The following is a 24,157-nucleotide window of genomic DNA, read 5'->3' as shown; positions in this document are numbered from 1 at the left end:
TGTCACAGATCACATCCGGCGCCGCTCGAGCAGTGATAATGCTCCTTGAACTTTGAAGCTAAGGTTGCGATTGAGATGCTCGTGGTAGGATAGCCTTTAGCCCAAAATACGGGGCTCTATGTCTCGTGAGAAAGGACGCCTTTGGAACGGGCCCGTCCACCGACTGAGGACGAGCATTCGTGCGCGTGTTCAGCGATATGAAGGGCCGGTGCATGGATCGCCTCGTGGGTTTAGGCGCACTCATGTCGGATTCTGGCCGGGGTTCCTGTGGGCTGGACGGATACAAATGCTTGTCAATCAGATGACGAGACGACCGCGTGGAATATTGGAGAAGGGACAGTGGATGGGGCATAAACAGGTGTATTGACAATGTTATTACTCCCCTTTTTATAACGGCCACAGCTGGCTTAGATGGTATTACCGAGTACTCGGGGGTTGTATTCTTGCTGCTACATACATCATGAAGAGCTCTTTCATCCTCCCTTCCCTATCATAAGATCGCCAACTCACCCTCATCCATCTCCCCGATCCTGGCGGATTTATCGCAACTCGTCAAATGGCTGTCCTCCGTGCCATTCTTCCCGACGTGACTCCGATCGCCCCTCAAATGCTGCCGTCACAGATATTCACCGAGTGAGTGAATACAACATGACGGGACACGATGGCAGGCATGATTTTATAAGCTAGGACCGTAAAAGCATGAAGGGAGAATGTGTACATACCTCGGAGAAACACCGCTGCCGTCGCCCATGGGCACACGACGACCGTGAACTGTGGCAACATCGCACGTCGCTCTGGACTGTTGCTCAGCACGCACTTGAGCTAGACGGTCCGGTGAACAGGGACCGTTCAGATCTCCTATAGGCTTGCCTTCTTACATGACCCGCACCGTCTGAATGTGGCTATTCAACGCAGCATTCACGAGACCTGCAGGTGGTCAGAATCACCTCCATCGAACAGCGCAGGACACGCACCGGTAATCTCGATCTGAATGGGAGCGCAATTGATAGCTTCGCGCTCTCCATCTTCCGCAGCCCAGACGCCATATCTCGCGCAAAAGCGGCTCCCGATGTTGTTTTGTTGCCCACCGGAAGACATGCTTGGAATATCCACACGAAATGTACGCACCTACAGCCATTGCAGATTTCTCAGCCCGTGAGCACAGCTCTGCGATAGCGACTATCAAATACGGTTTGAGTCAGCATGATGACTTACGGTCGGTATGTCTACATTTGCGCGTTTGCGACCGTTGTGGCTTCCGGTGCCAGCCGTGGCTAGCAGGGCGTGGTGACGGGTAAGTGCAGCAAGCTTGCTTGGCCGGCTTGTGTTCGTTATTGCTTCGAGCAACCAGAGGTCAGTTCACAAGCTTCGACAGCATCAGAGCCGGTATCTCACAGTAAGATTGCCATATTTGTGGATAGCCATGCTTGCATCCTCTCAACGGTCGTATTGAGCGTGGATGCTCCGACAATCGAGCCTTGAGGGGAACTGCCCATCGAGAGGCACACTGCATGCATAGGAGATAATGCTCTAGCTCATATGTGAGAGCAGATTAGTGACAATGAGCGAGCATCAAGAATATCTTGGGCCTGACCTTACCAATATCCAGGTGAAATGTGAACGTCGAGGGAGGAACGTTGACGGTACAGGCTGACAGCCGGTGTCCCCCTCGACGCGTCTTCTGCTTACTAAATTTGCGCTGTTTTGAGGTTCGACAGTCAGTGAATGGATGGACTGATCAGAAGCTGTCTGGCCCATCTAGACTTACCTCGAATGTCTCCCAGATTCCGATGCCCCATCACGAATCAAAGACAAGCAAGTTAAGCAAAAGCGGACCTGGTCAAGCTGTTGAACCTTCAGAATGCCCAGTCGCATGCGAGACGTTGATTTCATATGCGCCGCATGAGTGTGAGTGTCCAGAAGATGACGTTAGAAGCGCGTTGATCTGGGAGTAAGTGGGCACAAGCAGTCGAGCGCGCAATGGTTGCATGGCACGAAGAAATGAGCCAATGTCGAGCCGCGAGCCAGAGAACATCCCGTCCTGCTCGCGCTCACGTGATGACAATGCCCGTCGAGCGCTTTTGTCTCGACGCGCCCTTGACGCGTCCTAACTCAGTCATACTCGCACTCTACCGGGCTCCTAGACCGTTAGGCATTACGGACATACCATCTACCTCTGAGACTGACTGGTGCACCACAGCAACACGCTCACTGGTCCGACGCTCTACATTTCTTGAACTTCGAGATCTCGCTTGCATGGTCAGGGCCACCGTGACAGACACAGGTAAGCCGTCCCAGCAAGGATCTGAGCTTATACAATAGGGAGAGCATGGTATGGAGGAACAGGGAGGGAAAAACTGAGAGGGAGGAAGAGGTGCGGGGTGAAAAGTGTTCACAGGAACGGGCGTGAACAAGGTGAGTCAGATCACTCTCAAATTTGTCATAGAGGGCGGCATTGCATGGTAGACCTGTCAGAGATGTTCTGGATTTGAATCCGACTCTCGTGGATGCATCCGCATCTCGTTCTGATGGGCTGCAGTAAAGTTCACATCAGAATATCGCTATTATATCTACCATGCCATATCATCTTCTTTCTTTCTGGATGACTCTGCTCAGGTGCGTTGTCCGATATGATTCTCATTGATGCGAAAGTCGCCGGCACAAATTGAATTAACAGCTCTTTGACTGGGTACCTATGCATCACCTGCTCGATGTTGTGCAAGGCTGGTCAGAGTGGCACGGGACCCGAAGCTTGGCAGTACCCGTTTTGGCATCCAGGCCGGCGTACAGCCGATCTGTGCAGGAGCCCGCCACCATAGCGGGGTTCCAAATTCCAGGATAGGGTTTAATTTCAGTTGGCCGCACCCACGCCGACATTGCGAATCATCTCACAGCTCCGAGCTCCCTCCGAGGAACTTTTGTCGACCCAGTCAGCTCAGCTCGGTTCGTCGATTCTGGGCCCGTCGATGAGTGACGCGTGACAGGAAACGTTGCAGATCAGCGCGCGATCCATCAATCCGACGGCTGTCTTGTCGCGCGAAGGCAATCTCGTGGGTGCATTCCCCTTGATGCCCGGCCTTCTTGGTTCTCCAAGGTCTGATTATTAATATACGTATAACTTCGAATGACTTCTGGTGCATCTCAGGAGCCACAATTGGCATTCATTAACGAACTAGCCCCAGTCTGCACGGAGGAGGCCCAACCTCGGCACATTGCACTTATTCTCCTGCATGTACACTCACATTTGGACTGCCTTCTATTGACTCTCGTGAGACCGTTCTCGGGTCGTGGACCATTCGAGAAGCTCGTTGGAGCAGTACGCGGTAAGGCGCCGAGCGAATGTCTCTACACTCGCAATGGTGACGGCTTGTGCTCGAATGAAACATCCGTATAATCGCATTCCTCACCGTGAGTCATACTGTGTACCCTCTAGTCTTTCAAGTATCCGTCCTGTTTTTAAGTTTGCTCAGAGCATGCAGGTGAGCCCATTTAGTGACCTTCTTTCACTGGCATTGGTCTGGCCCAAGGAATGTTGCAATTGCCAAATGCACGGCACCGGCAGCATTGCCTGCTGACTCTTCAGAAGACTTCCTGTGTGATACGGCATGCCTGGTGAGAAAAGCTTGAGAACGGCGGACATTATCTACCTCCCTCCTCGCATCTCCCCTCCCCTCCTCACATCTGCCTTCTCACCCCTCACATGCACATCGCCGTCTCCTCCACTCTCATTTTGCACTGGTCCTGAATGCCCGCCCGCCGTGGAGTCTACGCACCCCTCGCTCGCCGTGGCCATGTTCGGTGAGTCCTCTCATGTCCCGTCGTTGCTGACCAATTTGTTTTCCGGTAATCGTGCGGCGTGTGCATAAGTAAGCCCGACCGCACCTCCTGCCTCGGTTTCGCACCGTCTCAAACTGTAAGTGCACACAACGATTGATCACCTGGCTTGCGCTCACGTCTCCTGATATATAGACACGTTCTCGCCGCCTGCAATGTTTCAGCCCGTGAATCGAGCAACGATGAAGTAGCAGAGTCCTCGTTGAGAACGCCGGTCGCATTCTCCCGCGCTCGGTCAATAATTCACGATCGCCCGTCTCGATCGCCAGCGCACAACATTATCGACACCTTCATACTATCAGGCAGCGAAAAATATGTATAGGCAGTTTCTAACGGCTTTAGCGCGCTCGCGAGAAGACCGCTGCGAAAGTCGGCTTGCCAGCAGGAGACCACCGAATTCGCGAGATGTACCATTGCGGTGCCCGTGTCTGACGCCACGGCGGACGTGTTCCACTCACCACACTAACCGACGCGAGACCTTTCCCAGTTAGTACGCGTAGCGCCGACAGCTTCAACACAGTCGTCCAGGGCTGTTACGATGCTCGGCTTTCCACCCCATGGCCAATGCATTCGGGACATGTCCGTCGCCCGGCCCATCCTGTAGCCTTTACATGTCGAGGTCTGGCGCCTAGTTGGCATTTCCAGCCCGAGGTTGCTCTTGACTCGGATGCTGATGCAGATACGCCAACTGCAAGTTTCCGGCCTCGGCCCACCGCTTCTTTGCAAGATATGGTGTGCGTATCGCATACCCACTCTAGGCACAACCACTCACATGCACAGCTATTTTGCAGACAGCGTGTTGCCGTTGCAAGGATGCTTTCCCCGACGCCATCCTGATCGTCAGCTGCCCAGCGCATAGTCGCTACATTCAGGTCACGTCCCTCGCACGGTAGATTCTCGCAAGCCCGCGTTTGGCGCTAGTCATCAGCGTTCCCAGATCGCTCTGTCCGATGGATGCGATCTTTCCGAGGTAGCACGACCGCATCACGGCATTTGGGACTCGTCTAAATGAGCTATCTCATATATACGCCCCTCTCCGCTCGACCGCTGATGTGGACACGCTCACTGGCAGTTCTCCGGCTGCAGCCAGACTGCCGCTTTGCAAGACGCTCCCTCGCCGTCTTGTGGATATCGCGTGCCCACGTCTGGCGCAATCACCGACGCATTCGTGTCATCATTTGAGACGGAGCAGGTGCTGTGCTGCCCTCATGAGGCCCGCTTGCGATGACGAGGGTACGAGTCTCTCCCCGTGTCCGTCAACTCCGTCGACGGCTTCAACATGATCGCCGAGGACGACGGCGAAGCTATGCTAGTCGGCACACTGTATTTGCACCTTGCCCATCCTGTTCTCGAACGCCTGCGTCCGATGCAACCATCGACGCTTCCCACACGCTCAACCAACCCGAATCAGACATTTCAAGACAGTGCACGGTCGCTGCCTCAACGTTGAAGACCCACTCCGTCATAGCGTCGCGCACGCATGCGAGTCTTCACCCCCACCCCCCGACCATTGACACGAACGCGCTGACCATCGTATATCGCGCCCCGGGGTTAGCGCAGACGAAAACGCTTTCACTTCGCCCGTGCCCATGCACGTCTTTTCCCAAACAGCGCTCTGCTGCCGGCGCGACGTCCACTGAGGACCCGCCCAGACGCAGTTTACCGCTCTTCACCCGTCCACCAAACGCCCACGTCTCGCAAGACCAAACCCACCGCGCCGACACCCGACAGCAAACCTCCGAGCCGGACCTTGGACTTGGACACAGCGGCATCCGCCGCTCCTCTCGTAAGTTCCGTCCACACGACTTTCCGGTTGGCCGTTCCTTGCGGTTTTCCCGGGGGCGGCGTTGTTCTTCGGAATATCCTGGTACGCTGCGCGTGCCGACCGTCTGCCCCATCTGACTCGACTAACGCGCGCCAGGACGACTCGCACCTCGCACCTCGCACATGTGAACAAGAACCCGCGAATCCGCGCCGACTCGGACCCGGACCTGGACGCTGCGGCATCCGCCGCTCCTTCGTAAGTCCTTTCCATCCGCACATCTCTCCATCGCCCGTCGCTCACGCTCACGCGCCTTCCCGCACAGAACGCGTTCATCGCCTCGCAAGCAGGTACGTCCGCACCGCCGGTCTCGCATCTGCCTCCTCGCCTCACGTCGCGGTCGCGGTCAGGCTGCCCGGGCTGATCAAGACCTTGGGATGGATTTGAAGGGGGTTTGGGTAGATGGATGGATGTCATAGCGTAGGGAAGAGGATATTGGATTAAACATAACATACGTAGGAGGCACGGCGAGGACGACCGTGAATGGTGTGACGCTGCCGCTGCGCAGCTGGTGAGGTCCCGAGCGCGCCCGAGGTTGCTGAGGAGCATGCAGGCGCGCAACCGAAATGGGTGCGCACACGATGAGTGAGGAGGCTTGGCCTCGAGCAGAGCGGCGTCGACCGCCCAAGGTAAGAGTGCTCGCTAGCACTGACGGACGCGATGACCGGCGAATAAGAGAAGGCGCAGTGGGGTACGCGTCCTCCCAGCGCGCACAATTGCACGTCGCTCGGTCGCGTGTCGCAGGCCTTCGACTCGCCCACGATGTGGCATGTGAGCGCGCGAGGGGCTCATCGCAGTGACGACGCACGCGTCCAGCGGGGCCCTGCGGTCTCGCCTGTGTCGGATTGGCCGTTTGGAGAATGAAGAAATATATTGGATTGAATGTGAGTAGTACAGAGGAATTATGAGAGCAGGACCGAAAGACGCGAGATAGCATACCTCAGAACCGTACGTCCCGTCCAGCGCCGCCTCGTCCGACGGTGCCTCGACACCCGTAGCGATGAAGGCCCGCCGCGGCACGTTATACACCGACGCGTGCAGCACGACGGCGCGCTTCTGCGATGCAACGCTCGATGATGTCGTCGTACCACGTCTGCACCGTGTTCGTCCTCAGCTCGTTGCCGTCCAGCGCGCCGTCTCGAAACCCTGCGCCATCGTCTCCATCGACATCGGCCTGTCCCGTGCGGCGTGCTCGGCATGCATCTCGATGACCGCGAGTTGGCGAGTTGAGTGTGCGGCCCGAGATCGAGGCTGCCGTGGGCACATTGACAAGTGAGCGGAAAGTTGAGCGGCGAGAGGGATGAAGTGAAAATGGGCACCTGTGCGTCGACGCAGTACGGGCGTGGGAGGGCGCGCGGACGAACGTCCATGGAGGCGATTGGTGAGTGGGGATCATATCCGCGTACGCAGTTCACGGAAGTATGATACTATGAAACTTTAGAGTCTTCAATACCTAACAAGGCGGATCACTTGCCGTTTGAATGCTCGCCATGATGGAGTCGATCGAGTCGCACCCGTCGCGCTGCAGAATGGTCGCTGTCAGCATGGATGTGCATGCAACAAAACGGCTAATTGAGAGCGTCGACCGCCACAGGACAGGATTCGTCGTCCGGCCAATAGCGATGCACCGGACGAGGATGGTTTGGTACTGGCTATTAGCTTCCAGGGACGCGCACACGGCCATGGCAACTGCTGTCGTAGCGCTCAGACGTAACCCATCTCAGCGGCTCACGACTTTGAAGGGCGGAGGGAGAGCGACTTGATAGGCAGATGCAGCTCGGCAGAGACGGACGGAGGCAATGAAGGACAAGGACGACTGACGGCGCACGGTGACCGCGGTGTTTCCCAGCTGCAGCAGGTAGGGCCATCCTCGCCGTCTCGATGTTCTAGCGCTGAGCGGTCGCATATTCGCGCAATGGCGATGGCGCTGGTAACGTTGCCGGCGAGGGCGGCCTCGAAGCTTGGAGGGCGAGGGCGGCGCAGAGACGGGCGAGTGGTTGAGGCGGAACCGCGCATGGCGGTCGTCAGGCTGTGTGAACGCGATGGGGAGGGGCGGACGCTTCTTGGGTGGAGCAGTGACAGCCGAGGCAGAGGTTGGCTCAATGACGCGTCAGCGAACGACCGAGTACACTTTCGGCGCTTCATGTCATCTTCGCGCCACAGTCACCGCTTGCACTCATGCACAAATGTCGCGAACTTGGTAGACTTCCAAGCTCAGGTCTTTGAACGTACGCTCTTGCTAGTCTCTGCTATTGATGTAGCGGGCCTGATGAGAATGGAACGCCATAGTTCAGACGCACCACTCCTGGTACATACAAACCGTTGCTGTACTGCAACCTCACTGGCCCGGTCGATCCCACCCATCCCGCTGCGAAAACCCCGCAGAAGCTTCTTTACCATTTGTTTCCGACTGCGAAAGCGAAGGGATTTGCTCTACGCGCGGTCCCCAAGGCGTTGCTTTGGAAGGTAACCATCCCATGGCCTGACCCGCCGTATAGTCCGGCGCCAGCCCGTGGCCCTGGATCACCCAGGCTGAATGTATCGTTCATGCGATTGATGAGCAAGTCGTTGGCAAAATCCTCTGTCGTACGATCAAAGGTCGGCTTGAAGATGAAGACGGCCATTTCATTGATCGTGACGCGTGGAGCAGATGTCGAAACGGACGAGAAAGGGAGGAAGAAGATAGTGTTCAAAGAGGAAGACACTGGAGACAAGTGGATCTTGTCGGGTGCGTTTCGCTACGTATTTGTCGGAGGTTCATGTTCTGATTTGCCCCGTGGTGCCTCATCTATTTAGAATGGACATATATCCATAGCCCGACCCTCGAGGTCTATCGCATGCCATACTTTGATCTGATTCCTGCGCTACGCAAAACGCTCAAGGCTGTCAAGCTTCAAGCGGAAATTCTGGAGCGAACTGTGTGGGCTGGTCGCAAAAAGAAGCCGAGGAGAGAGGCCAGGCCGTCGCCGACATTCGTCTCGCAAGGACGGAAGCCCGACTTGCCCGGACTTTCTGAATTCTTACCACCGAAAGCAGCTGCTACAAGAAAACGTCGCAACGACAAGAGCAACAATCAGCGGCTGCCATCGCCGACATCCGTCTCGCAAGGACGAAAGTCAAATTTATTCGGACTATCTGAATCTGTATTATCAAACGCAACTGCTATCACAAAACGTGGCAACGGCCAGAGCAACAGTCAACGGCCACCATCGCCGATGATATCAGGGAGCGAGTCTAGTGTGAGTTAGTTTTTCTTGTTCATCTAATGGTCTCATTTCTCATGATATTGGACGCATAGCCGTCTGTGCGCAAACACGAATCGGCAATGCCTCGCATCTTCTTCCCATCACAATTCAACTACGGTCCCGAGGCACCCAATCCCCTTGCTCGGTCAGCATCGCGTTCAGAGGAGCAGTCAAGAGATCGGGAAACCACCTCCTCACTCTCTTACCCTAGCTTACCGTCGACAAGCACGGAGCCAGCGGAAGGCGAGAATCGGGAGTATTCACTGGCGAGCACCCGGGCGAAGTTGTTCAGCAAGAAGCCGGTGATTGCGCCTGCTGTGCGACCAATCAAAAGGGTTCCGAAGAAATGAAGACTGCGCTTGGTGTGGGAGTCAGCCATGTGTGCGAATGCTTTGTTCGGTAATGCTATGTTTGTGGTCTTTTCGAGGCTGATGGTCGACTTGATGGGCGTGTAGTTCTTTGCAAATGCATCGCCCCGCTTAAGACTGTACATGCGGTTCGATCTTTAATGCCAAATTCAATACGATGGCCAACTTGTCTGAGCGCGTTTGTACCTTACGGCAGATTCTTCGTAAAGTGGGTTGAAAAGTGCTTCATGCCATGCCGTGCTGATTTTTTCTGTTAGACGTACTACACATTGACGACCAAAGCCGCGTCACAGGCTCGGCTACCGCCAAATTCCTCCGTCGCCACGTTGCCAGTTGGATCGTGTCACAGATCACATCCGGCGCCGCTCGAGCAGTGATAATGCTCCTTGAACTTTGAAGCTAAGGTTGCGATTGAGATGCTCGTGGTAGGATAGCCCTTAGCCTCAAACATGGAGTTCTATGTCTCGTGAGAAAGGACGCTCATGTAACGTACATCGATAGCGTTCTGCGGCTGTGGGTACACAACCCCCTCGCTCTATGAAGCCTAATAGCATGCCAGTTATCAGCAGCATTCTACGCCTGTGCATGGAGCCATATTTCTCAGAAGGCCACAACCTTTGCTGTCGTGCATCTACTCGTTTACTTTGAGGTTCATCGACAACATTTGCTAAGTCCTAACGCCCCATCTTTTCTGTAAGCGATTGACGACACTGAGCTGCTCAAATGGCGATATTGCCCCCCCTAGGTTTTTGACGACATCATCGAAAACTTGGGAAGGCGACAATCGCAGTTTGGCCGCTTGCTGCCTTGTTTGTAGAGCTTGTGTTGAACGGTGCCGCCGGCTTCTGTACGAGCGAGTTGCATGGCCAATTCTCTCTCTTGAGGTTCATCTGTCTATTCTCTTTTTTTCTTTGTTCGCTCATGCTGATGTGTCTCATTCACATTTGCGTTTAGGTCAGCAGAAGATGCGAATCCCTCGGCCTATATTTTCCCACAGAGATTTTTGATCTCGTCATCGATTTTACGGCGGGAGATGCGCGCACCTTGGCCGCTCGCTGTCTCGTCTGCAGTGCTTGGACCAAACGATGTCGCGTTCGCTTGTACGGCCGCGTTGCACTCGCCAACTCCCAGAATTTGCAGCTCTTTTTGAGCACGTTGTGCATGGATCATATGAGGTCACACTTTTCGCAAGTTGACCTATTGTATTACCCTCTTGGTCCCTCGAAAATGGTCGATGAACGTGACAAGGCTGGAGATCCAAGGCGGCGATCGGTCACGGCTTCGCTCGACCCATCGATCTCCGAGCACGTTCAGTGCATTCTCATCTGTCACGACCTTGCTTCTCTACCGCTGCAGAGTAGGCGTCATCAGAGAGTTGTTTCAAACTCTAGTTGCTCTCCCTCGATTAACGTACCTCCCCGTACTTCTCTGTTCATTGACGCAGTTACTTCATCTCAGCACGGGCATATGCACGGCCGCGCCATCACATTGACCCACTTGCGAATGAATGCCGACTAGGACGGGCCTATGGGCATCACGCCATTACCATGAAAGAATGAGAACAACTTGATTAAATATGTTCGCGAAGAGCATTACGAACCACCGATTCCTTTGCTTCAAGGCGCCTGTCATGAGTCCCTGTAGGCGATTCACGATCTTTGTCTTTGATCGCAAATGCCAACGTAAAACCTGCACGTATACCTTACTGCTATTCAATTAGAATCGCTCTCGCTTGTCTTCTTTCAGTTCATACTTATGTACTGTACCGACATAGTATGACAACTTAATGTCCATCAATATATCAAGGTTCAGCATCAAATGACACGATATCGTGAGAATCTTGCATCTACTATTTGATCATTACTATGGTCATGGCTGTGCTTGTCGAACGTGTTTTCCCCTCCCTCAGGTGTTCAAAGGTTCAACGTTCACCCTCCAGAATCTGTATTATCATTCACATTCACGATAGATAGAAGTGCAAGGCACCCTTTTAATATCTTGATCTCACGGGCAATTGACGGCACTGTGAAAATCCCTCCGTCCGGCTGAAGTTTTTATTACTATCGCTATTGCTTCCATCTCCCTGGACGCTTCCGTAGCCTATTAGACACCAGTAAGTGAGAAACAACATTGTACCTCTATGAAATCCACAACTGAGGATGCTGAAGGATGACATACATTTGCCCTCCGTCACACTGACAGGCGCTGAAGCTCATCAAAGTACTGGTTCATCGCGGTGCAAGTGTCAATCGCCCCGTATGGCTTCATTTCCACAGGAGCTTTTCGACATCATCATCGACTGTTTGCAAGACGACCGCTGCAGCTTGGTCGCTTGCTGCCTCGTATGCGCAGCTTGGGTTGAACGGTGCCGCAAAGCTCTATATCAGCGCATCAATCTGTACTCGCGCAGTGACCTCCAGCTCCTCGTGCGCACCTGTCGCATGGCTCACATGGAGCATCATCTTTTGACTCTGCGGGAGCTGGGATTGTTCGGGCATGGGTTGCTTGAGCCCGCCCCAGCCAATCCCGAATCCGCATCTGCACCAACCGAAGGCGAATACATATACCGCGCTTCGTTCCAGATTCCGGCGAAGTTTCTGGCGAACGTCGAAAGGCTGGAAATACGAGCGGCCAGATGGTCCATGCTTCCTTCCGCCAATCGTCCCTCCATATCCTTCGCTGTCTTCTCCTCTGTCACAACGCTGCTGCTCAGCCAGTGCCGTTTCGAAACGTTCGGCGAATTTCGAGAAACGTTGACTGCGTTTCCCCGATTGTCTCATCTAAATCTGCAGAATCTCTGGGTCGACACAGTCACCCCGCCTCCCTTTGGACATTCTCCCGGACACTCTATAAGGCTAGAATCTCTCCAAATCGATTCTGGCTGTAGCGAAGAACTATGCAGCGCCCTCTTTCGATCGTTTCTTCGTTCGGAGACCCGTCGCTCGTTATCACGGTTTTCAGTGAAAGGCTCTGATAAGCGATCTCCTTCTTCGCTTCCATCGTTCCTGAGAATTCTTGGGTCTTCTCTGCTCCGTCTGGATGTTCCGCTATCGTATGTACAAGGTGAGCAGGACGACGCTTACTTATCAGGTTTTCTTGCTGACAGTGCGCGGCATATGAAGGATTGTGCAGAGAGGCCATGTTCTCTCAGCTCGCTGCTGTCGGTCTCAGCGGCGTACACATCTCCGGTGCATCGCCCATAGTCGACTTTCTCTCATTGATCTCAAGCAACACCCTCGTTGTGCTCAACCTCTCCTTGCAGCTCGAGCTCGCGGACGATGGGATCGAAGTACTTGTAGGGGAGTGGTGGGAGCTGGATGACCTGCTCTCCAGCGACCCGCGTTTCTGCAATTTGCGCATGGCCCACGTCGAATTCGCACTGCCGTATCTGGGCAAGCAGCACCTTGGCTCCTCATCAAAAGACGGTCAGCTGGAGGAGGCAATTGCTCAGAGACTCTCGGTGGCATTTTCACATTGTCAGTCTCGTGGCATCCTACATGTTACGGGAAACGTTGTGCTCAAGAAGCGCCGGCTGTCGGCGGCAGCAAACCCTGCTATTGCGTCTCGAAATCCGAACTGAGTGGAAAGACTCGGTGTTCATTATGTTGTTTCTGTGATAAACACCACAGTCTGTGGTAACAATGGTGGAAAGAGAACGTTGCTGATACTACATTCTATGTGGCATCTGTACGAGGGTACAGTCACAGATAACTTATCTGCACTTGATGTGCTTGCTAAAAATGCTGCTCTATATATTATGTCTGGCTTGTGATTATCCAAGAGAACTTCTATGACTCGACATTACAGCAAGTGCGAGACGGTTGGCAACAATGAAGCCAAGGAAGATAATCTGAAGTCTTGTTAATCTCCCAACGGTACGTACTGTGTCATCAAGGGTTCGCATAGGCACAATAATAGCACAAAACTCACGTCCAATGCAACCTTGTATCCTTCCCTATCATCTTTGCTACCTTACGTGCTCGTTTCGGCGATCCTAAAATGTCTTCAATATTTGGCGACTTTAGCCACAATCTCGAAGGCGCTACTCATCATGTCCATAATGCGCTCCAAGAAGTTCACCGAGCATCATTTACTTATCTCTTGTTCGTATGGAGTGATATGTGGGATGTTGCAGTGGGCAGCCAATGTCCCCCCTCACATGCGTACAAATTGTGAAGCCAATTCTGATTACTTTCGTCACATCAAAAGCCACCGGAACGCCACCTTCTGCCACAGCATGATTTGAAAAGCCAGGGCCGCATACCGTGGCAAGGTTTTGTCAGAAAGATCCGCTATGTAGCAGAAGAGACCCAAAAATACTCATCAGACACAATATCTAAATGTAGTTCATTCTAGGTCTCAGTATGCGGACAAAGGAAACACCTCTAGATACTGTCAAGGCGACAGACGTTGCTATAGCAGCAGGGACGAGTTAGGCCGTATACGGCCACTGAAGTCGACTGCCAAACGCGTGGCTGGACTTGTCCGCGCTCGCCGCCTTTCGTCCTTCCTTATACGGCAATCCGCCTGCTGGATTGGGACGCGCTGGCTTGTTTCCTCCCGTAGGACGCAGCATTGCACGGGCTGGGAGGCGATGCAATGGAGACCTTGTTCTGCGTACTGCGACTCGTAAAATTCGGTCCCCCGCGGAGGTCCGAACTCACCGAGACAACGCTCCCCAGTGCCAATCGTCTGGACGTACCGGGAATGAGTTCAATGTTTCCTTTTATGTCTAAACAGTTACCATAGTTAGCAGTTTCTCACGCGACTGCATCCCCATACCCCATGTCTTCTATGCTACGCAATCCACTGTCATTTGCATGTATATAAGGACGCCATCCCGCCTACGAATGGAGCGAGTTTTTCCCCCTGGACTTTACTCGTGCACTCGGATCAGTATTTCAGCTGGTCACGCGCGACGTCTTCGGATAAGCCACGAGAGTAGGCTCTCTCTGTACGCTCTCATTGTGTTATCATCGCATCGTTCTCTCAAGGCGACGTACTACGTTCGTACTCTACTCGACCAGCACGGTATCTACGTCGACGACCCTTCGAACGCAGCCGCGCACTCAGGCAACAATCCCCTCCTCAGAGGATGCTCGAAGACGCGTCGCCACTTCACGACGTTACTCAGCGCACCCGTCTGCGAGTACTCGTCGATCTTTCCGTCAGCCGGCGCAAGTGGACGCGATGATGCTGCTATGGTCGTCGCATCTTCTGCTCGAGATCTCTCTCCCCTGGCCTATCGCGACTAGGCACGAACTAGTGGCTGCTACGCGACCGGCTCCGAATGCCTCACCTCTCGTGGAGACATCTGCAGCCAGGATTCGTACAGGAAGCACTTTGAACCGTACCACATTCAACTAAGCTACCATCGCAACAACTCCTCTGGCCGCCGGCTGGCCGAAACGCGTCCATCGCACTGCGGTCGCGTCCGTTCAGGATCACGTGGGGGCGTAGAGGCTCTTCGCTGGACCAATATGGGCTTCCCCTAGATTCGAATGCGGCCCCTTCCGTGGCTTCGAGGAATCTTGATGGACTGGGGCAGATCGCAATCTGGAGTAGCACCGGTCGTCACAGAGGCAAGTGGCTATCCCTCTTGTGGCAGGCGTTGTCGTAAGCCGCAGAGTCAAGGCCTGTCGCTGCTCCAGCAAGTACAAGGAGAAGCCTTGACGTTGAGCGCCAGGTATCGGCCCAGCGAAACGTGCTCTTGTCGCCGCAGCGACGACGCCCACAATGTCTCGGGTGAAATCTTCGCTGACGTGATAAGGCAAGTCGGGAAGCGCCGGGGCAAAAGAGGCAGGCAGGGCGGCGAAGTACAAGGCCAAGTCGCGATGGAGACAGCGAACGTGAGCGCAGAGATTGATTGCGGAGGGATCGAAGGACGAGGGAGAGACGAGAGGAGAGCGGTGGACGACAAGGGAGGCCAGATGAGGACGTAGCACGTGTGATCTGCGCCAGAACGATGCCCGAATCGACACAAGCGAGTCGCCCAGTTTGTCGATCCTCTTATTCCGCCAGCCCATGTGCTCCGTCCCGACCTTATACCCTCCAAGGAACTCCCTCCAGTGTATAAGTATGGCCACCGCTAGCCGAGACTTCATCACCTCCTCACCGCAGCGACCAACTCGAGCCAGCCTCATTCTCCTGCAACCATCTCTCGCTCTTCCTTCTACGACCACCCGAGACCGCCTAGTTAGCTCTCGCCGAAACCCTACTACCCGCGCGCTCGCGTGCCTGTAATTCGACCCTTCGCCTGCCTGCCTCGGTATCGCACCGCCCTCCAAGTACACCTACACACTAGTATAAATTCGCCGCCATGTTCCAGGTCGCAGCACGCCCCGTCCCCGAGCTTTCTCTCCCCATGTCGTCCCAGCCCGCTCTCCCGCCAAGCCTCCAGCTCCCGCGCAACCTCGCCAGGCCCGCCTTTTCCGAGGTCTCGCGCGAGACCATCGCGGCGCTCAGCCCGGAGCTCGCAGACGTGTCCATCGAATTCATCCGCAGCCACCTCGCTGCACAGGCTGGATAGTGCGTAGCGACTTCCCTTTACGCATCGCACTGAAACTGACGCGAATTTCTGACTTGTCTAGCATGCTGAGCGCACTCAAGCTGCTCACCTACCCCACTTCGCTCCCGCGCGCCCGTCTCCCGCCTACCATCGACGTGCCCATGATGCCCGTCGCCTCCCCGCCCGCGTCCTCCTCCTTCCCCACACACATGCTCGCCGTCTCCTCCTCGCGCGCCTCGCACTCCGCGCCCAACACCCCCACCGCAGGCTCCTTCGTATCGCAGAACTCGTCGACCGCCACCCTCCCGCTCTTCCCCGCACACGCGCTCGTGCTCGCCGTGCACTGCACGCTGCTCCCGCAGCTCCCGCGCTCGCGCCCGTCGAACCGCACCGCCTCGCTCCAGCTGCCGGTCGTACCCCTCACGGTGCCGAACGCGGAGACGTTTGAGATGCTGCACGCGTATCTGCATACGAAGCGCGCGGATCGTCTGCTTGCGGAGCTCCTCCCGCCGCTCGCGAACGTCATCCCCCCCGCGCACGGCGCCGCCTCCTCCTCTGCCGGCAGACCCGCGTACATCTCGCAGTTCACGAGCGAGGGCCTGTTGAGGCTCGCGCATTCACTCGCGTCGAGCGCCGCGGGTCATCCGCAGGGCGCGCTGCCGGCGCTGATGGGCTGCACGAGGGTGATCAATGGGTTGTGGCGGAACGTGTGTGCGCTGGGCGTGTTTGATGCGGAGCTGTGGGGCGTTATGGATGTTGCGTGGGAGATTGTGCTGGCTGCGCTGACGAGGGCCGCGGAGCGCCAGCGTGCTTAGATGGCGCCGCCGCCGCCGCCACATTGCGGGCTGGACTCGCGCCGAAAACGCCAAAACGAACGAACGAAAGAACACACGGAGAATTTCATGCCGACCCGGCCTCGTCTGTCTATCCATCCACCTTCTCCTCACTAATCCTAGTCCCGCGTTATAGTAGGACACTCGCCTTAATCTCTCCCCCCTACTTCGTCTCGGTCTCCTCATCGCTATCCCCTCGTACATACACTCCCACACCTATACCTGCCTGTGTTGTGCGATGTGCTCGGAGCTTGTTACATACCCCTGCTGTATTGCCCCACACTTGTGTATCCTTAGTTGATCATCGCGTTTGATGTTTTGGTCTGGATTGTTTACTTGTAGACGAGAGTGTTGGTTTTAATGAAAGACGGGTCTAAGACTCGAGTTTGAATTTGAACCTCGGATTCAATGATTTACTGAACTTGTTTGAATGGGCTTGCGTTGCTGTCATTGCTTGGCACACACTTAGGAGACGGGAATAGAAGAGACGAGAGTTACGGATGATGCTGCAAAACAAAACAAAAACATGAAAAACTTCCACATCGTGAATGCATTAAGGGGGAATCGAACCCCCGGCGGGTCGATGGCAACGACCCAGGTTACCACTACCCCATTAATGCGCGGTAAAGTTGTTCCCGCTTAATATAAAGTGGTGTATACAACGCGTCGCGGTCAAGTGACCTCGGTGTTCATTTCTCCCCAAGCACTCCTTGCCTCCTGCCTCCATCCATCACCGCCCACCCACAGGCCACACTCTACCCCTCCCCTCCCACATCTCTCAGCTTCACACCCCACCTGTACATGGACATCGACACGTCCGACATTGGACGGTACGGGACGCTCGCGCTGCTGAAGCGGCACGAGCCGGACGGCGTCGTCGCTGCGTACCCGATTGACGAGCCCGAGGTGACGGTCGGACGTGACCCGGCATGCAGTATTCGGTTGTATTATCCGAGTGTGAGCGCGGTGCATTGTAAGGTTGTGTTTAATGAGGAGAATAAGGTATGTGTGTGGGTTTTTTTGTGTGGCCGGATTACCGTACATGGCTCGTTGCGGGGATGCGCGGAGTGTGCTCTAGGTTTGAACATTCTTCAAGAATATACTTTTGGTGTGCGATTCGTGCACCTGCGTTCGCTTTGACGTAACTGTGGCTGAGATGCTCTGCGCTGGACGCGTTAATGCTGTATTTCGTGACGTCTCTGTTTACGTCGTCGCATTGCTGTTGGAAAGCTGAGGAGTTCTGCGACGTCATCACCATTCTGTGATTCCTAGCTTCAAATCCTTTAGCTTATCCTTGCATCTCATCACACAGGCATTTCTAATCGTGTTAGGCACGAATGGGCTCCTTATCGATGACTGCCCCGTATACCCCGCCCCTCCCAACAGCCCACCAACTACCGTCCCGCTAACGAATAACACGACGCTCGACATCCACAAGAAGCGCTTCCGTTTCACCTACCCGCCGAAGCACCTCCGCCCCGCGCTCGCTGCGCTCCCACCGACGCCCTCTGCGAACGAGACGCCGGGTCGCCGCCGGCGCGCGCTGCGCATGTCGATGATTCACAGCGCACATGTCTTCACCCCCCGCCCTTCTGCGGACCCGCGCGCGAACCTCCGTGTACTGCAGTCTCCACTCAAGGCGCCCTTCGCGAGGAGTGGACGCGATGAGGATGATAGCGATGACGAGTATGAGGATGGAGACGGTGAGGAGGAGAGCGAGGAGATCGTGTTGGTGGAGAGCGACTGTCCGCGTGTGCTCGAGTCTGAGAAGGACCTCGTCATTCTTGACCACGTCATCGTGGCTGATCTGCCGGTCCCGCCATCGCCTGTTATTCCGCAGACACCGCCGCGGTCGCCTACCAAGCATACTCCAGTGCGTGCTTCGCACTTGATCCCGATGCAGTCTTGGGCGCCTCCGCGCACGCCGGTGCGCCGTTCACGTCCATCGCTCCACCGCGCGGTGTTGATTCGCTCTGCGCAGCGTGCGGCGCTGAGGCAGGAGATGCAGCGGGAGGAGGAGATGGAGGCAGAGGAGGTTGAGGATAGTATCATGGGAGATGATGAAGAGGAGGGGATGGAGGGTATCCAAGAGCAGTCTCGCGAGGAGGAGAAGGAAGGAGAGGAATACGAGGAGCAGGTCGTGAAGACGAAGGAGCACGATAGGAAGACCTCGATGTCGAGTTGGAGACGTAGTCTGGATGCTGTGAAGGAGGGCTTGGGATGGGCACTTCGTGCTGCATCTCTTGAGGTGTGTTTCAGCTCATGTATCACGTGCGTCCAACTGAATTCTAGTGCAGAGAGAGAATGCCCCCGAGGAGCCTACCCAGGATGGTCATGACGAACATGAAGAGGCACAAAATGAGGATTATGACGACAACGCCGAGGCCAATGGTACTATGGACCATGAGCATGACCATGAAATGCAGGATGAGAATGAACAACCTTTGTACGAAGAAGTTTATGAAGAAGGGCACTCGACGTACCAGGGACAGTACGATGAAGAGGAAGAGCACGATTCTCGAAACGAAGGAGACTCCCGACCCGAGACTGCCCCGCTCACACCCCCACATGTTTCCCGCCCTCTTGGCCGATTCATGACACCCCAGCTTACCATCGCTGACCGCCACGTGCGTTTACCCAATCTACGCTATTCCGTGGGTCCCGGCACGCAAGGTAGTGACACCTCTATGTATGGTACGTCCAGCACCTTCGACGTGTCAGGACCTCGCCGCGTGCGTCTCGTCGAGCCTTGGAAGATTGAAGACATCGTCGTACCGCTGAACGATACCGAGGCTGCGGAGGACGAGGAACATAAACATGTTGAGGAAACGAAGACGACCGAAGAGGAGGAGAGTAAGGCTCCGGAGCCGTCGCCCAAGAAGAGAGGGAAGGTGTCCGTGGAGGAACGAAGGGTCAGTTGGTGTTCAGTCAAGTACGATGAATAACACTAATGACATTGTTTGTTTTACGCAGGCCATCCGCGAGAGGCGACGATCAGCATTGAGGACGCCCGACACATTCTTCAATGGCCAAGTACCGGGATCGAGGCGGACAACGCTCCTCCCGCCGTCCACACCCATGCTGCCCGCGTTGTTCGCGAACACAGGCATTCTGTCCGCCAGATCAAACGAACCCAGTGGGTCCTCGGAGAACCCGCTGGGGCCGCCGCCCGCTGAAGAGAAGGAAGTGGCCGTGTCAGTGAAAGAGGAGGAGAACGCGGAGGACTCGCAGGTGCTTCTTGCACGTATGCGCCACATGGTGGAGGGCGTGAGGCGCCGGCAGAGTGTGGAGACGGGGGAGCTGTCGAGGAGGATGTCGGTGAGCCCGAGGAAGAGAAGAGGGTTCTCTTTGTTGGCAAGGGAGAGGGATGAGGAGGAGGATGCAGAGGAGAGCAGGATGGTCCGGGTGCAGGAGGAGGTTGAGGGGCGGCCGGAATTTGAGGGAGACGCCATGATGGAGCAGGAGGGGGGATATGAAGGAGAGGATGATGTAGAGGGGCAAGAGGCTGATGCTGATGGAGAAGATGAAGAGGCGGAGGTTGGCGTGGAGGATATTCAGGAGGACGTCGAAATGGTGGAAGAGATGGATGAGCATTTGGAAGCTGGAGCGGAAGACGAGGTAGATATTGAGGCAGAAAGAGATGCAGAGTTTGACGAAGCAGCCGTAAATGGACCATTCGAAACGGTGGAGGAGAGCGCAGATGCCACCCCGTCTCGTCCGCTCGAAGTTCCTCAGACACCACAATTAAACGACCTCCGACATCTCTTCTCTTCACGCGCGGCTCCTTCCACACCGAGGTTTTCCGGCATGCGCGAAATGTTCCAAGAGGGAGCATCTGGTGTGCAGGAGACGCCGCGGATGGACGGCGTCCGAGAGATGTTTCTCCGCGAGAGACCTATCGCCGGCATGGAGGAGTCTGCCTTGGAAAGTGTCGGCGAATTGCTAGCGACACCTGCTGGATGGAAGAAGGCCGCGATGGAACAACCGGCGGAAGAGTCTTTGAAACAGGAGCCTCAACGGCAGCTTGTTTCGAAGGGGACCAAGGTATCTCGACTTGCAGCTTCACGCATTGCACGGGGAAGAGGTACTGCCGTTGCCAGTTTGCCAAGAAAGACTCCACGGTCGGCCATTCGGCCAGCGACAGCTCCTAGAAAAGCACCGATGTCTGCTCCGGGGGAAAGTGTCCCAGTGGAAGGCTCAAGTTCCCAGACTGATGTCGGTGGTACCCGTGTTGTGCACAGGACAAGGACGCGGACGGCAGAAAGCGAGCAGGTGCGTTACGATGCTCAAGTAGGTGCTACAAGATGCTGATGTAGCGATCTGCCATGCAGGAAGCTAGCATTCCTCACTCGACCCGTGCACGAACAATGCGGACGGAGGAGGATCAAGTATCTGAATTGGTATGTTCGACTGATTACTTTGTATTGCACAGACCGAAAATAACGATCGTCAATTATAGCCTGCAAAGTCGACTTTTGCTGCTGGCAAGTCCGCAGGCACAGGTGCGAGCGGTAAAAATGCAACCCCTGTGACGAAGGTTACACGGCGAACGCGTCAGACTCCAGAACCTGAAGCCTCTGTGACGCCAACGACTGCTGCGACACAGTCAGTCCGCCGAACACGCCGGACGCCCGTCCCCGAGGAACCTCCAGCGCCCGCTTCGACGCCAAGGACAACGCGTCGCGCAGCGAAGCTACAAGAGGTTGCAGAAGAAGCTAGTACGGCGGATGCAGCTCAAGCAGAAGGGGCAGGTCGCGCTCCGGCGACCACTCGCGTGCGACGGACCGTCCGAAGCAAGATACCTGTTGGCACAGTCAAAGAGGAGGAGGACAGCCTTCCTATTCCCCTCCCTCGTACGCGCAAGGCAACTGGGGTCCCAAGGACAACGGCAGCGTCCGGCAGCACAGGGAAGAGCGTGTCGCGCACGCGCAGCACCACATCAGCGAAGAAGGCCGGGACAGCTGCTGCCGCTGCTACCACGGAGGCTCCAGGCTCCACTATGGAGGAAAGTGGGGCACCCGTGGGTGACAAGGAGAATACGCCTGGCCCGGAGGAAGAGCCGACGCCTGGGAGGACGGTGAGGACAAAGGCGACACGGAGAACGGCGAGGGCGCATGCGGGCGCAGAAGTGGCTTTGGATACGGAGGAAGTGACAGAGAGGACAGTGGTGCGGGCTGGCAAGACGAGGGCAGCTGCCTCCAGGAAATAATACTGTTTGCTTATTGGTGATATATGGATCCCTCGGTCTTTTTAATCTATAACCTCACTCTTGTCTTTGTTCTCAATCTGTGAAAGCTATGCTACAATTGTTTGCATAAATAATAGCAGCGCTACTCATGGTTCAGAAGAGCATGTATTAAACATGACTGGCAGTCCCCCTCCTCCCGCGGAAGGCATGATGAAGGGGAAATCTAGTAGAGCCGACAGACATTGGCCATTCTTAATCGTGACTCCGAACAAAGATCTCGCTTATCATTCTGCTCAGCTTTTGGAACTGTGAGCATGTGAACACAGCGCGGTACATGGAGTCAGCCATCAGCCATTTGTCGTCACGGTGAGAGGTATCCTAAGAAGATGAAGAAGAGCAGAACTCAAGTACGCAGATTTGAGTACTTATGCATTATGTCTACCACTGTCTGAGACGTTAAAAAAACGAATGTCGGTACGATTATAAATTCAATGTCACGATTGACGAGAACAAGCATCGCATTCGTGGTGTATGGATACAATATTCATAACATACAAATACTTATGTATAATAGCAAGTGCGATGGAACTGGTTCGTGGAAAGAGCACTGCTTGAGAAACGTATCAGAGTAAGGAAAAAGGAAACTTCGTCGTGGCAAGCCACCGAGTGAGATGAACAAAGAGACAGTGATTTACGCAGTCATCGCGTCATAGTCGCAGTAAACGGCACGCCTGTACTGCCGGCATGCGTTCGAGTCTTGTAGAGTCTTTACGCAGTAGTCAGTAAGATGCAGAGAGGTGGACGAAGATCTCGGGCGGCACGCACTCATCGAAATGCTTCCCGCGTTTGGGATCCGCCCGGCGCTTTGCCATCGAGCGGCGTACTTTGTCCTCTGGACGCACTACGATGATGGGTACGGGCGAATGGCTCAAGCAATACCTGTTGCAACGGCGCAAGCCATGCATAGTCAGCAACAACGTGTAACACAAATCTTTTGAGCAAGAGCGCACTTGGACACACTGCCAATCTTCCCTGGGGCGCCGAACGCCGCGCCCCAAGCCTGCATCATGCCGCGCTGTCCACGCGTGCCAACGACTATTGAGTCCGGGCGGTAGAGGGAAATGAGTCGATCAATGGTCTCCGGAACCTTGCCCGCAATATATTCAACGATAATCGAGAGCTGCGAGAGAAGCGTCAGTCTCGAAAATATGCATCATGCATAAGGATGCTATAAGACTACCTTTCGTTCAGCGTCAAATTCGACGCATCTCTCCTGAATATACCGCATCAGCTCACGGGCGTCTTCGCGGTATTGATCATGGTCTTTCTCTACATAGCTCCGTCAGTGACGCTTCGCCCGGAAGATAGTAACATGGAGGACATACCAAGCACTTCCGTATCCACGCCACGAAATACAATCAATTCGTCACCGTCCTGCACCAGACTCTCCAGCGCCCAATCTAGCGCTTGCGTCCCGCTCTCGTCTGGGCTACTCGCGCACAGGAACACGCGCGTATGCCTATTTCTCTTGTACCCGTCGCTTTGCACATGCAGCGTGTACGAGAACATGCTCGCCTGCGGGTTTTCGAGCGTGTCAAACGATACCTTCGGCGTGTAACCCTGCGCCGCGACGAGCGGGGACGGCGGACCCGGGGACGCCGTGAGAGGCGTTGAGATTAGTGGAGATGGGGAGGAAGTGAGTGCTATAGGATTGGAGGTCGAGAGAAGAGGAGACTTGATGGATGTCGAGCCGGGCGTATCGGGCCGAGAGATAGGGGAGGATGAGTGTTTCATCGCTGAGCGCAGCGGCGGCCCTGGAATGGGCATGTAGCGCGACTGTTCACGTTCTGGTGAAGTCATAGCGGGCTGCTCCGACACAGTATTGTAGGTAGCGGGTGAGGTCTGTTGAGATGCAGGTGAGATGAATTGTCCACGTCGATGAAGAAGGCATGATGACAAGCGGAGCAGTCCTGCAATGGCAAAGCTGCTCTACCTGGCCGTGCAGACTGGCGGGCAAGGCTAATTACTGAGCATTGTGCATACGACAGACATTTTCGCCTCTCGGAGTGCATTCGACCTGTAACGTTGTGTTTCTAGGCGGTGCACGTACCTATTATCGGTGGTGACCAACGTATATGAATTTTCGAATCAAATCAAACTTCACGCCGATCGTGCGCAGGACTGGGGCTGAATCCTGGAGAAGTCTGCGTTTAGTACCGAGATTGCAGATAACAAGCTCCTAGCTGAGATGAAGAACAATAAAGACGCGGCTCGGCGTGTGAAGGCATGGCACACTAAGCAACGCAAGAATGCCATTGCGGCGAATTACTGAAGGCAGTGTACGGTTCCGCAATTACTA

At 55.1% G+C, this 24,157-nt stretch overlaps 14 protein-coding genes and 1 non-coding gene across 15 annotated transcripts; 9 read left to right on the top strand and 6 right to left on the bottom strand.

Annotated features, from left to right (window-relative positions):
- Positions 1–70: 70 nt before the first annotated feature.
- LAESUDRAFT_732873 (uncharacterized protein) lies at positions 71–740 on the top strand. Its single transcript, XM_040910322.1, has 2 exons — positions 71–610; positions 723–740. The coding sequence occupies exon 1, from the start codon at positions 119–121 to the stop codon at positions 365–367; it is 249 nt and encodes an 82-aa protein (XP_040757558.1). The 5' UTR covers positions 71–118; the 3' UTR covers positions 368–610; positions 723–740.
- Positions 741–1,111: 371 nt separating this feature from the next.
- LAESUDRAFT_732871 (uncharacterized protein) lies at positions 1,112–1,320 on the top strand. Its single transcript, XM_040910321.1, has one exon. It carries the CDS (start codon positions 1,119–1,121, stop codon positions 1,296–1,298), a length of 180 nt encoding a protein of 59 aa, XP_040757557.1. The 5' UTR covers positions 1,112–1,118; the 3' UTR covers positions 1,299–1,320.
- Positions 1,321–2,473: 1,153 nt separating this feature from the next.
- On the bottom strand, positions 2,474–3,250 carry LAESUDRAFT_732868 (uncharacterized protein). The gene is made up of 2 exons (XM_040910320.1): positions 3,146–3,250; positions 2,474–3,094 (listed from the first exon to the last, which is right to left on the bottom strand). Exon 2 carries the CDS (start codon positions 2,875–2,877, stop codon positions 2,701–2,703), a length of 177 nt encoding a protein of 58 aa, XP_040757556.1. The 5' UTR covers positions 2,878–3,094; positions 3,146–3,250; the 3' UTR covers positions 2,474–2,700.
- A 181-nt stretch (positions 3,251–3,431) lies between these two features.
- LAESUDRAFT_732867 (uncharacterized protein) lies at positions 3,432–4,061 on the top strand. Its single transcript, XM_040910319.1, has one exon. The coding sequence runs from the start codon at positions 3,606–3,608 to the stop codon at positions 3,864–3,866; it is 261 nt and encodes an 86-aa protein (XP_040757555.1). The 5' UTR covers positions 3,432–3,605; the 3' UTR covers positions 3,867–4,061.
- An 801-nt stretch (positions 4,062–4,862) lies between these two features.
- Positions 4,863–5,840, top strand: LAESUDRAFT_71068 (uncharacterized protein). The gene is made up of 2 exons (XM_040906786.1): positions 4,863–5,620; positions 5,756–5,840. The coding sequence occupies exons 1-2, from the start codon at positions 5,059–5,061 to the stop codon at positions 5,785–5,787; spliced, it is 594 nt and encodes a 197-aa protein (XP_040757554.1). The 5' UTR covers positions 4,863–5,058; the 3' UTR covers positions 5,788–5,840.
- A 330-nt stretch (positions 5,841–6,170) lies between these two features.
- LAESUDRAFT_71025 (uncharacterized protein) lies at positions 6,171–7,455 on the bottom strand. The gene is made up of 3 exons (XM_040906749.1): positions 7,131–7,455; positions 6,596–6,975; positions 6,171–6,491 (listed from the first exon to the last, which is right to left on the bottom strand). Exons 1-3 carry the CDS (start codon positions 7,338–7,340, stop codon positions 6,299–6,301), a joined length of 783 nt encoding a protein of 260 aa, XP_040757553.1. The 5' UTR covers positions 7,341–7,455; the 3' UTR covers positions 6,171–6,298.
- Positions 7,456–7,571: 116 nt separating this feature from the next.
- Positions 7,572–9,251, top strand: LAESUDRAFT_718499 (uncharacterized protein; the record flags this gene model as incomplete). Its single annotated transcript, XM_040907441.1, has 4 exons — positions 7,572–7,874; positions 7,946–8,384; positions 8,453–8,895; positions 8,955–9,251. The coding sequence occupies 4 exons, from the start codon at positions 7,572–7,574 to the stop codon at positions 9,249–9,251; spliced, it is 1,482 nt and encodes a 493-aa protein (XP_040757552.1).
- Positions 9,252–10,163: 912 nt separating this feature from the next.
- On the bottom strand, positions 10,164–11,041 carry LAESUDRAFT_753463 (uncharacterized protein; the record flags this gene model as incomplete). Its single annotated transcript, XM_040911775.1, has 7 exons — positions 10,164–10,250; positions 10,313–10,411; positions 10,479–10,613; positions 10,684–10,697; positions 10,767–10,794; positions 10,870–10,958; positions 11,023–11,041. 7 exons carry the CDS (start codon positions 11,039–11,041, stop codon positions 10,164–10,166), a joined length of 471 nt encoding a protein of 156 aa, XP_040757551.1.
- Positions 11,042–11,168: 127 nt separating this feature from the next.
- LAESUDRAFT_816840 (uncharacterized protein) lies at positions 11,169–13,069 on the top strand. Its single transcript, XM_040914817.1, has 3 exons — positions 11,169–11,382; positions 11,438–12,332; positions 12,392–13,069. The coding sequence occupies exons 2-3, from the start codon at positions 11,528–11,530 to the stop codon at positions 12,847–12,849; spliced, it is 1,263 nt and encodes a 420-aa protein (XP_040757550.1). The 5' UTR covers positions 11,169–11,382; positions 11,438–11,527; the 3' UTR covers positions 12,850–13,069.
- Positions 13,070–14,674: 1,605 nt separating this feature from the next.
- LAESUDRAFT_70731 (uncharacterized protein) lies at positions 14,675–15,646 on the bottom strand. Its single transcript, XM_040906654.1, has one exon. It carries the CDS (start codon positions 15,410–15,412, stop codon positions 14,714–14,716), a length of 699 nt encoding a protein of 232 aa, XP_040757549.1. The 5' UTR covers positions 15,413–15,646; the 3' UTR covers positions 14,675–14,713.
- Positions 15,647–15,779: 133 nt separating this feature from the next.
- LAESUDRAFT_732856 (uncharacterized protein) lies at positions 15,780–16,717 on the top strand. Its single transcript, XM_040910318.1, has 2 exons — positions 15,780–15,797; positions 15,860–16,717. Exon 2 carries the CDS (start codon positions 15,861–15,863, stop codon positions 16,590–16,592), a length of 732 nt encoding a protein of 243 aa, XP_040757548.1. The 5' UTR covers positions 15,780–15,797; position 15,860; the 3' UTR covers positions 16,593–16,717.
- A 442-nt stretch (positions 16,718–17,159) lies between these two features.
- On the bottom strand, positions 17,160–17,230 carry LAESUDRAFT_t101. Its single transcript has one exon. It is a non-coding gene; the product is annotated as a tRNA-Gly (tRNA).
- Positions 17,231–17,411: 181 nt separating this feature from the next.
- On the top strand, positions 17,412–18,252 carry LAESUDRAFT_667531 (uncharacterized protein; the record flags this gene model as incomplete). The annotated part of the gene is made up of 2 exons (XM_040905315.1): positions 17,412–17,616; positions 17,942–18,252. Coding segments are annotated over 2 exons (516 nt in total), but the record flags the coding sequence as incomplete, so codon positions are not given.
- A 557-nt stretch (positions 18,253–18,809) lies between these two features.
- On the top strand, positions 18,810–20,590 carry LAESUDRAFT_70669 (uncharacterized protein). Its single transcript, XM_040906635.1, has 5 exons — positions 18,810–18,858; positions 18,910–19,522; positions 19,584–19,964; positions 20,070–20,428; positions 20,487–20,590. The coding sequence occupies exons 2-5, from the start codon at positions 19,007–19,009 to the stop codon at positions 20,554–20,556; spliced, it is 1,326 nt and encodes a 441-aa protein (XP_040757546.1). The 5' UTR covers positions 18,810–18,858; positions 18,910–19,006; the 3' UTR covers positions 20,557–20,590.
- A 1,682-nt stretch (positions 20,591–22,272) lies between these two features.
- LAESUDRAFT_732855 (uncharacterized protein) lies at positions 22,273–23,972 on the bottom strand. Its single transcript, XM_040910317.1, has 5 exons — positions 23,184–23,972; positions 23,039–23,127; positions 22,809–22,978; positions 22,624–22,737; positions 22,273–22,564 (listed from the first exon to the last, which is right to left on the bottom strand). Exons 1-5 carry the CDS (start codon positions 23,656–23,658, stop codon positions 22,498–22,500), a joined length of 915 nt encoding a protein of 304 aa, XP_040757545.1. The 5' UTR covers positions 23,659–23,972; the 3' UTR covers positions 22,273–22,497.
- Positions 23,973–24,157: the final 185 nt, after the last annotated feature.

The sequence above is a fragment of the Laetiporus sulphureus genome (genome assembly GCF_001632365.1).
Source record: "Laetiporus sulphureus 93-53 unplaced genomic scaffold LAESUscaffold_110, whole genome shotgun sequence".
In the NCBI taxonomy this organism is placed as follows: Eukaryota; Fungi; Basidiomycota; class Agaricomycetes; order Polyporales; family Laetiporaceae; genus Laetiporus; species Laetiporus sulphureus.
The sequence above is the reverse complement of the archived record's forward strand: the minus strand, read 5'-3'. Positions and strand labels throughout refer to the sequence as shown.